General features: G+C 32.8%; 2 protein-coding genes across 2 annotated transcripts; both read left to right on the top strand.

The window, feature by feature from the left end:
• Positions 1-4,334: 4,334 nt before the first annotated feature.
• Positions 4,335-5,477, top strand: LOC124889549 (receptor-like protein EIX2). Its single transcript, XM_047401490.1, has 2 exons — positions 4,335-4,826; positions 4,917-5,477. The coding sequence occupies exons 1-2, from the start codon at positions 4,335-4,337 to the stop codon at positions 5,475-5,477; spliced, it is 1,053 nt and encodes a 350-aa protein (XP_047257446.1).
• A 52-nt stretch (positions 5,478-5,529) lies between these two features.
• LOC124889548 (receptor-like protein EIX2) lies at positions 5,530-6,408 on the top strand. Its single transcript, XM_047401489.1, has one exon. It carries the CDS (start codon positions 5,530-5,532, stop codon positions 6,406-6,408), a length of 879 nt encoding a protein of 292 aa, XP_047257445.1.
• The last annotated feature ends 8,830 nt before the right edge of the window (positions 6,409-15,238 follow it).

The raw sequence follows: 15,238 nt of genomic DNA, 5'->3' as shown, positions 1-15,238 counted from the left end.
GTGAGGTAATAAATCACAAATGTCAATTTAAGTGGCACACTGCTTAGATGGCGTGTCATTACGAGGTTTAGGGGTCGTGGGTGCCCGGGAGGTCCAAACACACATATAACGCCAAAAGCTTTAACGTTCCGCTAGGAAACTAAAACACCCGTCTATCTTTTTGATTTACTGAGTGTTTTTTAAATTCCTATGTTAAATTTTATACATTTTTTATATAATTATACCTAGTTTGCATCGGATTTAATGGGTGTCGAAACATCTCAAAATTGACGTTGTCCACCCCTGACAATAAACCTTTGAACAGCTTTAGCGCACCGGACTTTCCTCAAAAGAACTTGCTCTCCAAGCCATCTCAAATCAATTTTCCACAACATATTTTTTTATTTTTTATTATTATTATTATTATTATTATTATTATTTTATTAATAATATTTTGGTCATATATCTTCTTATTATCAAATTTGTTGCAACTTTGATCTTAAACTATCCTCAATCGAACCATTTGATTTTTGAACCTGGCCCTGATACCACTTGTTGGATTTGAAATCGAGAGGGCATCATGCGGAAGCTTAAAGTTTGCGAACCAAGACGATGATAATTCAGATGACAAATAAAAATATAATAAAAACATATATATTAGTGATATATTTCGCCAAACGGCCTACATATTAAGTAACTAATATTGAAAATATAAAACATAAATCTATGAGAGAAATCTCTCCCTAAACCAGACTTTTTTAACGAATACATTGTGTATGATATTGTATTATGGTATGAGAGGGGTAGTCTTCTATTTATAGAGTTCCAAAACCTTTCATCTAAGAAAGAGGTTAGCCAAATATAGAAAAGAATTATATTTTCCTTTCAGGAAAAATAAAACTTAAACTTGGCAAGAAAATCAGGCAAAAAACCTAACACTAACTAGCAATGGTGTTGGCAATATGCATGTCAATGTTCTTTTAAAGCATTGATGCTTGTTAGACTCGAAGGACAAATGTTATTTTGCATGACAATATTTCGACAAGTGTTTAGTCACTTGTTAACATGTTAAGTCTATTAAACCACTTGTTTTCCGAGTCAGGGGTCTATCGGAAACAACCTCTCTACTTCTTCAGAGGTAATGGTATGAACTGCGTACATTTTACCCTCTCCAGAATCCACTACGTGGGAATATACTGTATTTGTTGTTGTTATTTTAGCCTTCAAATTTATCCCAACATTTTTGTTTTCAACATTTTCATCCTCTATTCCCCACTTCTTTTTATATCACTTAATGATTTTAGTTATTCTTTTAGTAAATCTTTCGTTTAACTTTTTGGCATTTCTAGTAATAGTTTTGTTGTTTTCTGTATTTTCTGATTAATTAGGAAAGACTTATTTAATCATGGATGCCCTCTAATTAATCAGAAAAATACTTGTTTAATCTCGAGGAAACTATTAAGCTAGGTTTTAACAGTGCAAATTTCAAATCGAGTCGAGGCAGCTAAACTTTAAAAACCATAAATTTTCGATTATTCTCTCTAAATAGTAAAGTAATCAATTTTGTTTAGGCCTATTGGGCTCAATCACATAGTTGGGCCACCCATGCATATAGCCCAACCAAAACCACAAATTTTGTATGGGCCTTGTAGACCAACCTCAAAATACAAATTCTGATGAATGGCTAAAATTCTAGTCACAAATTCTGTCGATTTTCATATTGATGGCAAAACTCGCTTTGTCACAAATTGACGGATCACGAAAATTATGACTACAAAATCCACATAAATCATAAGAATTAACAATAAAATCTTTACGGTCATCATAATTTGTTGTGTAAAAATTTCACCAAATATTTTTTCTTTGAAATTAGTTCGAATTAACTTCAAATGACTCCAAGTTTGATGTACAACCTTCTAATATATATGATTTGTTTTACAGTTTCAAAAGTTTTACTTTCGTTCTTAAATTTCATATCCAATCAAACACCATCACATAAATTAAAATAAAAAATTAGACATGAATTATTAGTAATTTATCAAACAAAAGTATTATTTATAATCCTAGGAATATTTGGTAGACTAGAAAATGAGTTGACCAAAAGTGGCTGCTAAGTTGCAATTTGCAAATAGTAAAATTGTTGCATCATATAATATATATATATATATATATATATATATATATATATAATAATTCACATTAATTTTATCAATTATGATATGCTATGTAAATATTATCTTTTATTTTAATTCACCCTATACTAAATATAGATGTTTCAATTTACTTGTTCATTTTCACAAATCAAGAAAGTTCATACTATCCTTATTATCAAATAGCTATATAAACTAGTAACAGTCAAATTTAGAGTTTTAAAACATCATTAATAAGATTATCTTAGTAAAATATACCTATAAAATAATTTTTTCTTAAGGAGAGTACCAAGCCATAAAGCCAAATAAAATAAAACGTAGGCAGTAATTATTGCTCTCTTCGTCCATTTTTACCTATCCGCTATACTGAAAATAGATTTTCAACAATACTTGTCCAGTTTGAAAAATCGATTAATAATTTATCGATTTCTATCAATTTTACCCTTAATTATTATTTACAATCCACTATCCAATATATTTCTCAGAGCATCGAATTAATGATATTCAAAAGGTGATATGATAAAAATATCTGTATTATTATTATTTTTTAATATGTGTGTCGAGTCAATAATAGACAATTATTCATGAAAACAAAGTTGACTATTTCTCAATAATTATGTGAATGATTTTAGGAAGAAACACAAATGTATTATTTATAATCCAAGAACCTTGGCAAACTAGAAAATGAGTTGACAAAGTTGCAACTTGCAATTAATAAAATTGTTGCTTAAATTCTTTTTGTCTGACAGCCAATAATATCCCAATAATATTCGCATTAATTAATTTTAGGATAAATAATATAAATCCCGACAGTTGCGAGCTTAATTTCAAAAATTTCGACATTTTATATAATTATTGAAAATCCCAAATTTGAGTCTGTCGACATACATATTTAGCTCCCGATACATTCAACAAAGATACATTTTTTCTTGTAAAGATACATTATTAGCTCCTGATACATTTTTCAATTTTGAGTCTGTCAGAGAGACATAATACATCCAACGAAAATACATTTTTTTTTCTTTGTAAGGATACATAAGATCTCGATACATTTTTTTTTTATTCTTGGTCTGTCGAGATACATGATTAGCTTTCGGTACATCCATTGAAGATACATAATTAGTTGAAATTTTTGTAACTATTTTATAAGGGTGGAAATTTGTGTAAATATGATAAGTTAAGGTGTATGTTTATGTTATTTTTCCTTAATATATTATCAACTATGATTTACTTCATGCACGAAATATCTTATAGAGAAAATGTTCTAGTTCACCCTTGAACTATACCCAAAACGGCTGAGACACACCTCAACTTAAAAGCGGTTCTATTACCCCTTAACTAATTAAAAGTGTAATTTTGACACCCTTAGTGCCTATGTGGCATATACGTGGCACAACACACGGAAGGATCCACGTAGGCACACGTGTGTGCCACTTATGTGCCACGTAGATATTAAGGGTGTCAAAATTACACTTTTAATTAGTTCAGGGGGTTATAGGACCCCCGTTAAGTTGAGGTGTGTCTCAGCCGTTTTGGATATAGTTCAAGGGTGAAATAGGGCATTTTCTCTATATTCTATAACAAATAACAAGTGAGGTCTACTTTAGCGATAGAGCATATTACATTCGGAGTTGTACATGAAATATGTTATGTTCAATGAAAAAATAAAGAGTGAGGTATGCTTCAGATATGGAGCGTATTACGGTAAAGTCATAGTCGTACACAAAAGATAATATACTATTCAATTCAAACAACAAGTGAGGTCTGCTTTAATGACAGAACACGTTATATCAAAGTTATATGTTGATGTTATCACTCATATTCATTAGGATTTGTATGAGATATAGTCCTCATACAAAGAATGAGACTATTTCTAGGTGAATGAACTTCCAAATTTATTATTGTTTTGATAACCACGCCGTTCGTGTCAGCTTGCATGTACCTCGACTAGTTCTGCATGTTATACTTGCTGCTCCCTCCGTTTCAACTTGTTTGTCTTTCCTTTCCTTTTTAGTCTATTTCAAAAGGAATGCGTCTTTCCGTTTTTAAGCAACTCTTTCATTTCAACTGTCCACGTAACATGCCTAAGCACGGATGGAGTGTCTCCACCAGCGCAGATACCAGGTAACTTTGTACACCAATGTACTTCTATGTCTATAAATGATAAGAGATTGTCCTTCCTAGCTTCAACCACAAGAAGCAAATATGGAAAGCAAATCATTTCAACTTATCTTTCTCATATTGTTTGCACATCTTTTCTATTTCACTTGCATTGCGTATCACTTTGTTTCCACTGCTGGCACCTCTAAAGTGGGAACTTGCATTGAAACAGAAAAGAAAGCACTGCTAAAACTTAAAGAAAATCTTACAGATTCTTCAGGCAGGCTATCTTCTTGGATTGATCAAGAAAATTGCTGTCAATGGCTTGGGGTAATCTGTGACAACAAGACAGGAAGCGTCGTAAAGCTTGACCTCAGAAACCAATTATCAAGAAACAATAGATTGGGAGGTGAGATTAATCCATCTTTACTTGAGTTGAAAAAGTTGAGATACTTAGACTTGAGTATGAACAATTTTGGAGGAGTCAAAGTACCTGAATTCATCGGTCGCGTTAAGGAGTTGAGGTACCTCAATCTTTCTGGTGCATCTTTTTCTGGTTCAGTATCTTCTTTTCTTGGAAACCTATCGAATTTGCAAGTTCTTGATTTGAGTTTCTACTCCGGAAAGCCAGCTGAGAATGATCTTGAATGGCTAAGAGGACTTCCTTTTCTTGAACATTTGAATTAGGGAGGTTCAGATCTTAGCAAAGTTGATGATTCTTGGCTTGACACAATCAACAGTCATAGCCCTTCTCTCCTCGAGTTGCGTTTGCCTCAGTGTCAACTTCTAAACCTTCCGTCTTCTCTTCCTTCCTTAAATTTTACTTCCCTTTTGGTACTCGATCTTTCCAACAATGCTTTCAACTCGAGTACTTTCCCTGAATGGATGTTCGACCTCAGTAACCTTGTGCATCTTGACTTAAACTCCAACAATATCGTTAGTGAACTGCCTGATGAGTTTGCAAAGCTCATTTCGCTTGAGTATCTTCATGTATCGTCTAATTATGGTATTAAAGGTCCACTGAAGAAAAGCTTGGGGAAACTATGCAATTTGAAAACGTTGATCCTCTCCTACAACAGCATCAGCGGCGACCTTACTGATTTTGTCGATGCCTTATCTGAATGCGAAAGCAACAGCTTGGAGGCATTGGATTTGAATTTCAATGAACTGAGTGGCAAGCTTCCTGCTACATTAGGTCACTTGAAGAAGCTAAAAATTCTTCAGCTCACTCACAGGCACAATCCCTGAAAGTACAGGGGACTTGTCATCGTTGGAGGCGCTCTACCTCTCATCCAACAAAATGAGTGGGAACCTCACCTCGAATATCGGGCAGCTCACATCGGTGGTCTCGTTGGACATCTCCGATAATATGTGGGAAGGTATTGTCACAGAAGCCCATTTGCTGAATCTTTCTAACTTGCAAGAGTTTTCAGTTGGCGTGATGCTTGGTAAAAATATTACCTTGACATTCAACGTCAGCTCGAACTGGACTCCTTCGTTCCAGCTGACGTTATTGACCATTCAGTCATGCAAATTAGGCCCCAAATTCCCACACTGGCTTAAGGATCAGCATGAGCTCACCAGTATAGTATTCAATACTGCGGGGATTTCAGATGTTTTACCAGATTGGTTTGTAGAGTTGGATTTGAAGCTTGATAATCTAGACATGGCTTACAACAACTTGACAGGGAAAGTTCCCAACACGTTTCAATTCAACTTTCTAGCCAATGTGGACTTAAGCTCCAATCGCTTCGAGGGACCTCTCCCACTATGGTCTTCTAACATTACATCATTGTATCTGAGGGATAACTTGTTTTCAGGACCTATTCCCGTAAACATTTGTGAAGCACTTCCCAATCTAACAGACTTGGACATCTCCTACAACAATCTAAATGGCACAATTCCCTTGTGCATGGGTGATATGAATCAGCTGACTACTTTAGCCCTCGATAATAACCAACTTATCGGACAGTTTCCTGATTTCTGGGGTAAGCTTCCGTATCTTTATTGGTTAGATATGTCAGAGAACCGCCTAGCCGGCCAAATTCCAGGCTCACTAGGTTCTCTTGCTTATCTGAGGTTCTTAAGACTCTCAGGCAACAATCTCTCTGGAGAACTGCCTTCGAGTTTGAGAAATTGCACGAGAATGATTAGCATTGATCTTAGTAACAACCATTAGGGCTAATCCCATCTTGGTTAGGCGAAACGATGAGATCACTGTTAATCCTTAGCGTAAGAAACAATAGGTTTTCCGGCCACATTCCTTTAAAAGTTTGTAGCCTCAGAGGTCTTCACATACTAGACCTTTCAGAAAACAACTTATCCGGTTCTATCCCATCCTGTGTTGGCAATTTGGAAGGCTTCAAGGCTGAGCTAACTGATGCGGAAGCTAGTCAATATCAAGGGAAACTGAAACTGGAGGCGAAAGGAAGAATACTTTATTATGATACTATCCTTTACCTAGTAAACAGTATCGACCTTTCGAGCAACAGTTTATCTGGAGAAATCCCGGTAGAGATAACAAGGTTACACAAACTTGGAACCTTGAACTTGTCCATGAATCATTTGACGGGAACTATACTAACGGATATTGGAAAACTGGGATGGATTGAAACCTTAGATCTTTCCAAAAATCAACTATCAGTTCCTATACCACCAAGCGTAACTACTTTAGACTTCTTGACACACTTGAACTTGTCTTACAACAATTCGTCAGGAAGAATTCCCACCAGTACTGAGTTCCAAATCAAAGACGATCCAACAATTTTCCAAGGAAATGACGCACTCTGTGGTCCTCCTTTACGACATTGTTCTAATGACACGACTACAACATCTGACGGTGGAATGGATGATGACGGAGAAACAGATGACGAAGATAAAGTTGAGAAAATATGGTTCTATGCTGTCGTTGGTCTCGGATACTTAGTTGGCTTCTGGGTATTTTTTGGCACTTTGATCTTCAAGAAAAGCTGGAGAGTTGCTTATTTCAGATTCATTGAGACATGCATTTTGGAGTTCCATGAAAGGTTTTCGAGTTTTCTACATAAATGGTTTGGATGTTTAATGAGTAAAAGAAAGAAACACTTGAGAAGAAGAAGATGAAAAATGTTTGTTAACTTTATCAATGTATTCAATAAATGGAGCTATATGTTATGTTTTAGTTTCAGTATAGGACATATTACTACTTTTTGTGTATGAAAAAGCGTGAACTTATGGGGCGCCGCAAGAGAAAGAACCATTAACCAGGGAGGAAGAGCTACAACATGCAAAGAGTGGCCAGTTGAACAACTTCGCCTGATAAGAATATTGCATGTATGTACGTCAAAATAATACTTCTTACACATGCATATTAAATCTTGAACATCCTTAGCTAAATAGAGGGGCCTTCTCTTCCTCAACGAACTTCTTTAAAACTAAAACAAATTATTAATAATGGTGTTCTTCAATTTATTCCAACAACCAATCCAAATCATTTTATTTGGCAGGCCGGTGCGCTGAAGCTCCTGTTACGCGTGGGGTCCGGGGAAAGGTTGGACCGCAATGGTCTATTTTACGCAGCCTTACCTTGCATTTCTGCACAAGGCTGTTTCCACGGCTTGCATTCAGTGGAATAGTAACCTCCACACTTACAACCAGAAATAAGCATTGAGAAGTAGGAAGAACAAGGAGCGGGATTCAACCGGTAAGGATCCTCCAACATCGCTAAATGCATATCCAGACGAATGGGACGTTTACTGGATATGCAGAGCAATACCGGAGTGGATCCCATACCTTAATGAGATGATATTAAGCCATACAATAATATCTAGGATTTAATTTAAGTTTCATAAGTCTTACTTTCATTTGTAAACTTTGTATCTAGTCAAACACCATCACATAAACTAGAAGGGAAGAAACATTAGCTATTAATTAGTAGTAGTAGTTAATTAAGCAAATCTGATTATTTCTCCTTAATTAGTGCCAATGATTTAAGGAAGAAACACAAATGTATTATTTATAATCCCAGGAATCTTTGGTAAACAAGAAAATGAGTTGACAAAGGTGCCTGCTAATGAGACTCTTTCTAGGTGAATGAACTTTCAGATTCTTTGTTGTCGAAGTCAAAAACTCTAATACATCAATTGACTAGCTAAAATATTTCCCACTTCAACAATTTTCTTTTTGTTTAATAACCTTTTAGTCTGCGTCAGAGTGCGCGTACGTACCTGGACTAATTCTACGGTTATGTCTTGGAACTCAATTCATTCTAGCTGACATTCTTGAATCTTAACCATTCAGCTTACTTTTCTTGAACATTTGAATTTGGGAGGTTCAGTTCTTAGCAAAGTTACTTATTCTTGGCTTCAAATGATCAATAATCTTCTTCCTTCTCTCCTCGAGCTGCATTTGTCTCAGTGTCAGCTTTTAAACCTTCCATCTTCTCTCCCAACTCTAAATCTTACTTCCTTTTTGGTGCTTGATCTTTCCAACAATGGATGAGTTTGCAAAGCTTACTTGCCTTGAATATCTTGATCTACCTTCCAACTATGGTATCAATGGGACGCTCAAGAGAAGCTTTGGGAAACTATGTAATATGAAAGACTCTGATCCTCTCCTACAATAGCATCAGTGGAGAGATAACTGATTTCGTCGATGCCTTAACTGAATGTCAAAGCAACAGCTTGGAGTCATTGTAGTTTCAATCAATTGACTGGCAATCTTCCTGCTGCATTAGGATACTTGAGTGAACTAAAAGATGTTGAATTGAGGTACAACTCACTGACAGGCACAATTCCTAATATTATAGGGAACTCATCATCCTAGGAGACATTCAACCTCACCCCAAATATGGGGCAGAGCATGTCGTTGGTCTCGTTGGACATCTCTGATAATATGTGGGTGAGAAGGTATTGTCACAGAAGCCCATTTACTGAATGTTTCCAACTTGCAAGAATTTTCAGTTGGCATGAAACTTGTTACAAATATTACCTTGGCATTCAATCATAATCATGAAACTTGTTACAAATATTACCTTGGCATTCAATCATAATCAAGAACCAAAACATCATACGGTACACAAATACAACAGTCTACATTTTAGTTGCTTTGTGATGCAATTCCAATTTTTCTAGTTGACACCCCAGACTTCTTTTTCTTACATGTAACGGCTTTAGAGAGTATTCTACATGGAAATAAGGATTGGACTGATCGTTTTCAGAGGCGGAGCCAAGATTTCAAGTAAGGGGTTCAATGTTCAAAGAAAACTAAATCGAAGGGGTTCAACACCTACTATAACCACATAAAAAATGATTTTAATCATGTATAAATAATATATTTTTGTTGCCGAACCCCTTAAAGAAGGCTGGCTCCGCCTCCGATTGTTTTAAGGCCCGCCATCGTGGTGATAGGATTATAGAATTGTCAAAAAGAAAAAGAAAGTCATTTTACGGAAGGGGGTGATGATAGAATGAATATCCCTTCACCATCTTTAATGATACACTTCAAGCACCCTTCAATACTACTACCTCGGAAATCAAGTCACTCATCCCCGCAAGTCATAAATCTCAAATAAAAGCTATGGAGAGGGTTAAAATGGAGAAAACAGGTAAAATGTCGTTACATCATTCATCGACCACCACATTGACAGCAATTGCAGGTGGTGTGTAAGGTCCTCTGCAAGGAATTCCAAATGGTTCATACATACACGTAAAAGATCATTTTCTTAGCGGTCAGTGCTTCTACTGCTTCATTTTCATCTCTTTTCGTTTCTCCCCCTTGGCTCCCATCTTCATTGCTTCTGTCAAAACATCTAAAACATGGCTTCATAGTTGGCCTTGATTTGCTCCCACACAAAGTGATAGTCTAATTCAATATGTTTGGTGCGGGCATATAAAAAAGGATTGGCACTCAAGTAAATTGCACCAACGTTATCACACCACATGATAGCAGGGACGAAGGATGGGAAGCCAAGAAGAGAGCTTACCCACATGATTTCAGCTGTGGCATTGGCCAGTGATTTACGGAACGGGCAACACCGCCGTTTCTGTGACGACCAAGAAATTAAATTGTTGCCGAAGGTACACTAGTGGAACACCGGTCATTGGGCCAGCTAGAGAAAAATATATGTGAACACCGCAACTGAACTTTCTTCAAAAATCTCGAAACAAACGGGGCATATATCTCCCGATTCAAAACTCACAACATTCTCCTTTTCCAATTTCACAATCTTCAGTCCACTTTTCACTTTCCTAAATTTTTAAATTTTCCGATCGAAAACCTCAAGTTTATTATGAAATCCCTTTTTTTTGGTAAAAAAATCCAAGATATCAGGATCATTGAACATATACTCTACTTCAAGTACGGGAATCATTTGTACATCAATTCCCCTCTTTTTATTAACCCCACCTTCAACATCAACTTTTCTCTTCTTACAAACTCCAACACGAGATTCTTGAACTCCCTCAACTTGTAATAAAATTCGACTTCTTTGTCTTCGTTATTGTCACCATCATGATAAAGTGTGATATAGTAAAATCATGATTAAAGCAACGAAATAAATATATTTTAAATGATTTATAATAATATAATAAAATTATTATAAAAAATATTTGTGAAACAAATTTAAATGAATCTCGTATAAAATGTAGATTAATTTAAAATATCAAGAGTTAATTTATCATTTTATATCTATATTATTCTTTTATTAAATATTATTAATTTTTTAATATTAGATGACTTATAATAATTAATTAGGAGAGATATTTTTAGTAAAAAGTGATATAACAAAATTATTATAAAAAATATTTGAAAAAAAATTAATTAAGTGAGCCACATATAATGCCTTAAGTTAATTTAAAATATCAAGAGTTAATTTATTATTTTATGTCTATATTATTTTCTTTTATTAAAGATTATTAATTTTTTAATACTTAAATGACTTCTAATAATTAATTTAGGGAGATATTTAGTAAAAAGTGATATGTGGAAAAAATTTAAGGGTTTCATAAAGGACGTCAAGTTAATTTAAAACATCAACAGTTAATTTATCATTTTATATCTATTTTATTTTTTATTAAATATTATTATTTTTAATAATTAGATGACTTATAATAATTAATTAGTGGTGATATTTAGTAAAATTATGATTGAAACAGCAAAAGCAGACATGTTATAAATGTCTATTTTATTTTTCATATTAAATAATATTATTTTTTTAATATATAAATAACTTATAATAATTAATTAGAGATGATATAATAAAATTACAAATCAAGCAGCCTGCTAAAACAGACATATTGAAACTATAGCTTATTAGAAATATAGTAGTAGTAAAAAGTGATATGTAGAAAAAGTTTAAGGGTTTCATATAGCTTATTAGAAATATAGTAGTAGTAAAAAGTGATATGTAGAAAAAGTTTAAGGTTTCATAAAGTATGTCAAATTAATTTATAATATCAAAAGTTAATTTATTATTTTATATATATTCTATTTATTTATTAAATATTATTATATTTTAATAATTAGATAACTTATGATAATTAATTAGTGGTGATATTTAGTAAAATTGTGATTGAAGCATCAAAAATAGATATGTTATAAATATCTATTTTATTTTTCGTATTAAATAGTATCATTTTTTTAACATATAAATAATTTATAATAATTAATTAGAGATGATATAATAAAATCATAAAGTAAACAACCTACTTAAGCAGAGAAATTATAGATCATTTATAATATAGCAGTAATTAATGTTGTTATTGTTGTTGGATTGGATTGGATTGGATATCAATTTTAACAGGGAAAAGTTGTTAAAAAATATTATGAAATATTATGTGGCTATAGATAGGAGTTTGAAGTTTGTATTTTAGTTATACAGCATTTTGTTACTCTACAGTCTACCCCATCATGGAGCCCTCTAGAGCTAAAGTTGGGATTGTTTGGTGTTACTACTTCAATTTGGATGCCTTGAATTTTTAATTAAATGAAAGAATGGTTCTTTGCCTTTAGTTATTTCATTCAATTATTTCTTTTTTACTTGTACCCTAAACTTTTTTCGTTGAGAATTCTTCGTTTCTTTTCGAATGAATTTCCCGACGGTGAATTTCTACCTTTCTTTCTTAATTTTACGCTGGACTAATGATAATGATGAAAGTCAGTCTTTTAGTAAACGTATTGATTTAAAAATTACATATGTATATAAGAGATTGAAAAGAAAATTTTTTATTTTAACTATCGATCTAGAAATATAATAAAAAAAGAGTTATAGGAAGTAACTTATATATCCGATTTGAATAGAAAAAACCAGTCACTTATTTTGGAACTTCCAGGACGATTGTGATTGCACTCTGATTTACTGCTTTCACAAACACCCAATCTGTTGAGAGGTATTATGTAATCGAATAATGAGGATATGCAAATATTAAACAACCCCCTCTCCCTCCCCCTCCCCCAGAAAAAAAAAAATCCAAACAACATAAATTAAATTGAATGTCACCATTCAACAATATTATATTGGAATTAGATGATAATTTCGTTCTCCCAACTAATTATTCTGATCTAATCACACTTTCTTGGCTCCTATTGACTCTCTACTAAATTTAGTCATGTTTTTCATGAGTTTGAAAACTTCATACATATACTTTTATTTTAAGAGGTAAAGACTTCGAATTTTCTATAGTTTAATACGTCTTTTTTGTCTGTCATTTTAAAATTAAGAAAGCATCATCTTTTTCTAATTTCATCTTTACTACTACTCTAAGAACGTATAAGGTATTAATTACTCATTTAAGGGAGAAATTAGATATACTTTACTCAAATGCTCCTTATGGTTACTACTATTAGTCATAATTCGATATTCAGAACTCACTGACCATTCGATTAATTAAAAAAGTCCTCCTGTATAGACCCCATTTAAGGAAAAAACGCTTCTTGTTAGACGAATTTTTTTCAATCCCAAAACTCGACTAAATTAAACTTGAGACACACACAAAAAAATAATCCTTAATATCTAGAAGTTAATTAATTTGTTGTGCCACTTCTTGGACCCTTGGTGGTATACATTAATTATTTACCAATTTTTTTGGACCACTATTTCATTTTTTGCTTTAATATTTTCACAGCTAGAAGCAAATTATTCAAACTCAAGAGCTATATAGAATTAGGATTAGGCCGGTCCATAAAAAAAAATATAGAAATAAGGGAAAATTATCAATATGTACAGTTCGACCAAATTTATTTATCAATATATAGCTATAATATACAAAATCTATACATTGATTATGTATATTATATGTATAATATGTGTATATCATACTTAAATATACAGAAATTTATATATTTTCTTCTAGTTTTGCATGCTTCTAGCTCTTCAAATAGTGATAACAGTAATGGCTAGAACTTAAATAGATTGGTAATGCATGATATACTTGACTTGAAAGATTAATATAACAAGCTACTAAAACTTAATATGCACATATTTTTCATTTTACAATATAAGCATTAAACACACTATATATATCTCCTTTTATAAGTAGCATACATCATAAAGAAATTTAAAAAGTGGAGAAATATATGTATCATGACTATATATTACATTTTTTCTATTGTATATTTCATCTACAATTGAAGTAATTTGATCAAACATCATGGTTTATTCACCTTCTTGATTGATGAGCAAGTTGTTGAACCTAAAGTTTGATCATTTATGTATCGACTAGGCGCAGACGATCTTCGTATACCCTTTGGTAAACAATCCTCCACACCTTGATCACCATGAAAACTACCTTGTTTTCTTCCAATTTTAGGTTTAAATCTTGTTGAAGCTTCATAATGTTTAGTGGCAAGAATAGTAGTAGGAGAGAAGAGGATAAAATAAATAATAATGAAAACTAGTATGAAAAGTGAAGGACTTGGCATTTTTTGAGAAATAATAGTGGTGTTTAAGGCAATGTAATTGTTTTGTTGAGGTGTGAAAAAATGAGAAGAGAAATGGGACAATATATAGAAGTAGAAGTAATATTTGTTTGACCAATTAATTTTTATAAAAGGTTGTTGAAACTTACTTTTTGGCAAATGTAAAGTGAGGAAGCTCGTGTACTAGTACTTCATTTCTAGTTGGCAAATTTAATTTCTTTTGAAGAAGTCAAATTCCGTAATTTGATGATCTCACTAAGACACTTCTTTTCGACCAACAAAAGAGTTAGAGCTGTGGTTGAGTGGTTACCATTCTTCTATTTTGAATCAGATATTTCGGATTCAAATCATGTTTAATTTCGAGTTGTGTTTTTTATAGAATGCTAAGTGCGAGATTTTTTAATACAATTTTGAATCTAACGAAACTCTAATATAAGTATCAGACACTCTGAATAAGAAACAAGTAGCAACTAAGGTTGTTCTTTACTACCTATGTAAATTACTTAGGTGATTAAAATCTTCTTGACATAGAGCCAACATCACACCATAAAAAAAAATTAAAAAAAAAAACCATATTTCCCAATTAATGTGACTCTCTATGATCATGCATACTGCAACAATAATATATTCAGTGTATTCTCACAAAGTGAGGTCTGAAAATGATAAAGTGTACACAGTTTATACCATTACCTCAAATGTAGTAGAAAAGTTGTTTAAAAATAATCCATATCGTTATCTTCTGTGATTGAGCATAGAGTTTAAAAAAATTACATTTGAAACTTTTAGCGGAAAATAAGCCGTAAATATTCAAATTTAACTTCTATATATTGACAATATAAAAAATAATTAGTTAGTGCCGTTGGTAACATTTTGTAATTATTGTTGGTGTATATTCGATATTTAACAAGTAGGGGTGTTCATGGGTCGGTTATTGGTCAAAATCATAACCAAACCAACTTAGTCGGTTTTTAAATTTCTAAAATCAAACCAAATCAATACGAGAAAATAACCGTCGGTTTGATTCTTGTCGGTTTAGTTCGGTTTGGTTCGGTCTCGATTTATAACTTTAGCTAATGATACATGTTAAATTTTTTAAAAAAATTCAGTACAATATA

The sequence above is a fragment of the Capsicum annuum genome, chromosome 12 (assembly GCF_002878395.1).
Source record: "Capsicum annuum cultivar UCD-10X-F1 chromosome 12, UCD10Xv1.1, whole genome shotgun sequence".
In the NCBI taxonomy this organism is placed as follows: Eukaryota; Viridiplantae; Streptophyta; class Magnoliopsida; order Solanales; family Solanaceae; genus Capsicum; species Capsicum annuum.
Note: the sequence above shows the minus strand (reverse complement) of the source record. Positions and strands in the feature narration are given on the sequence as shown.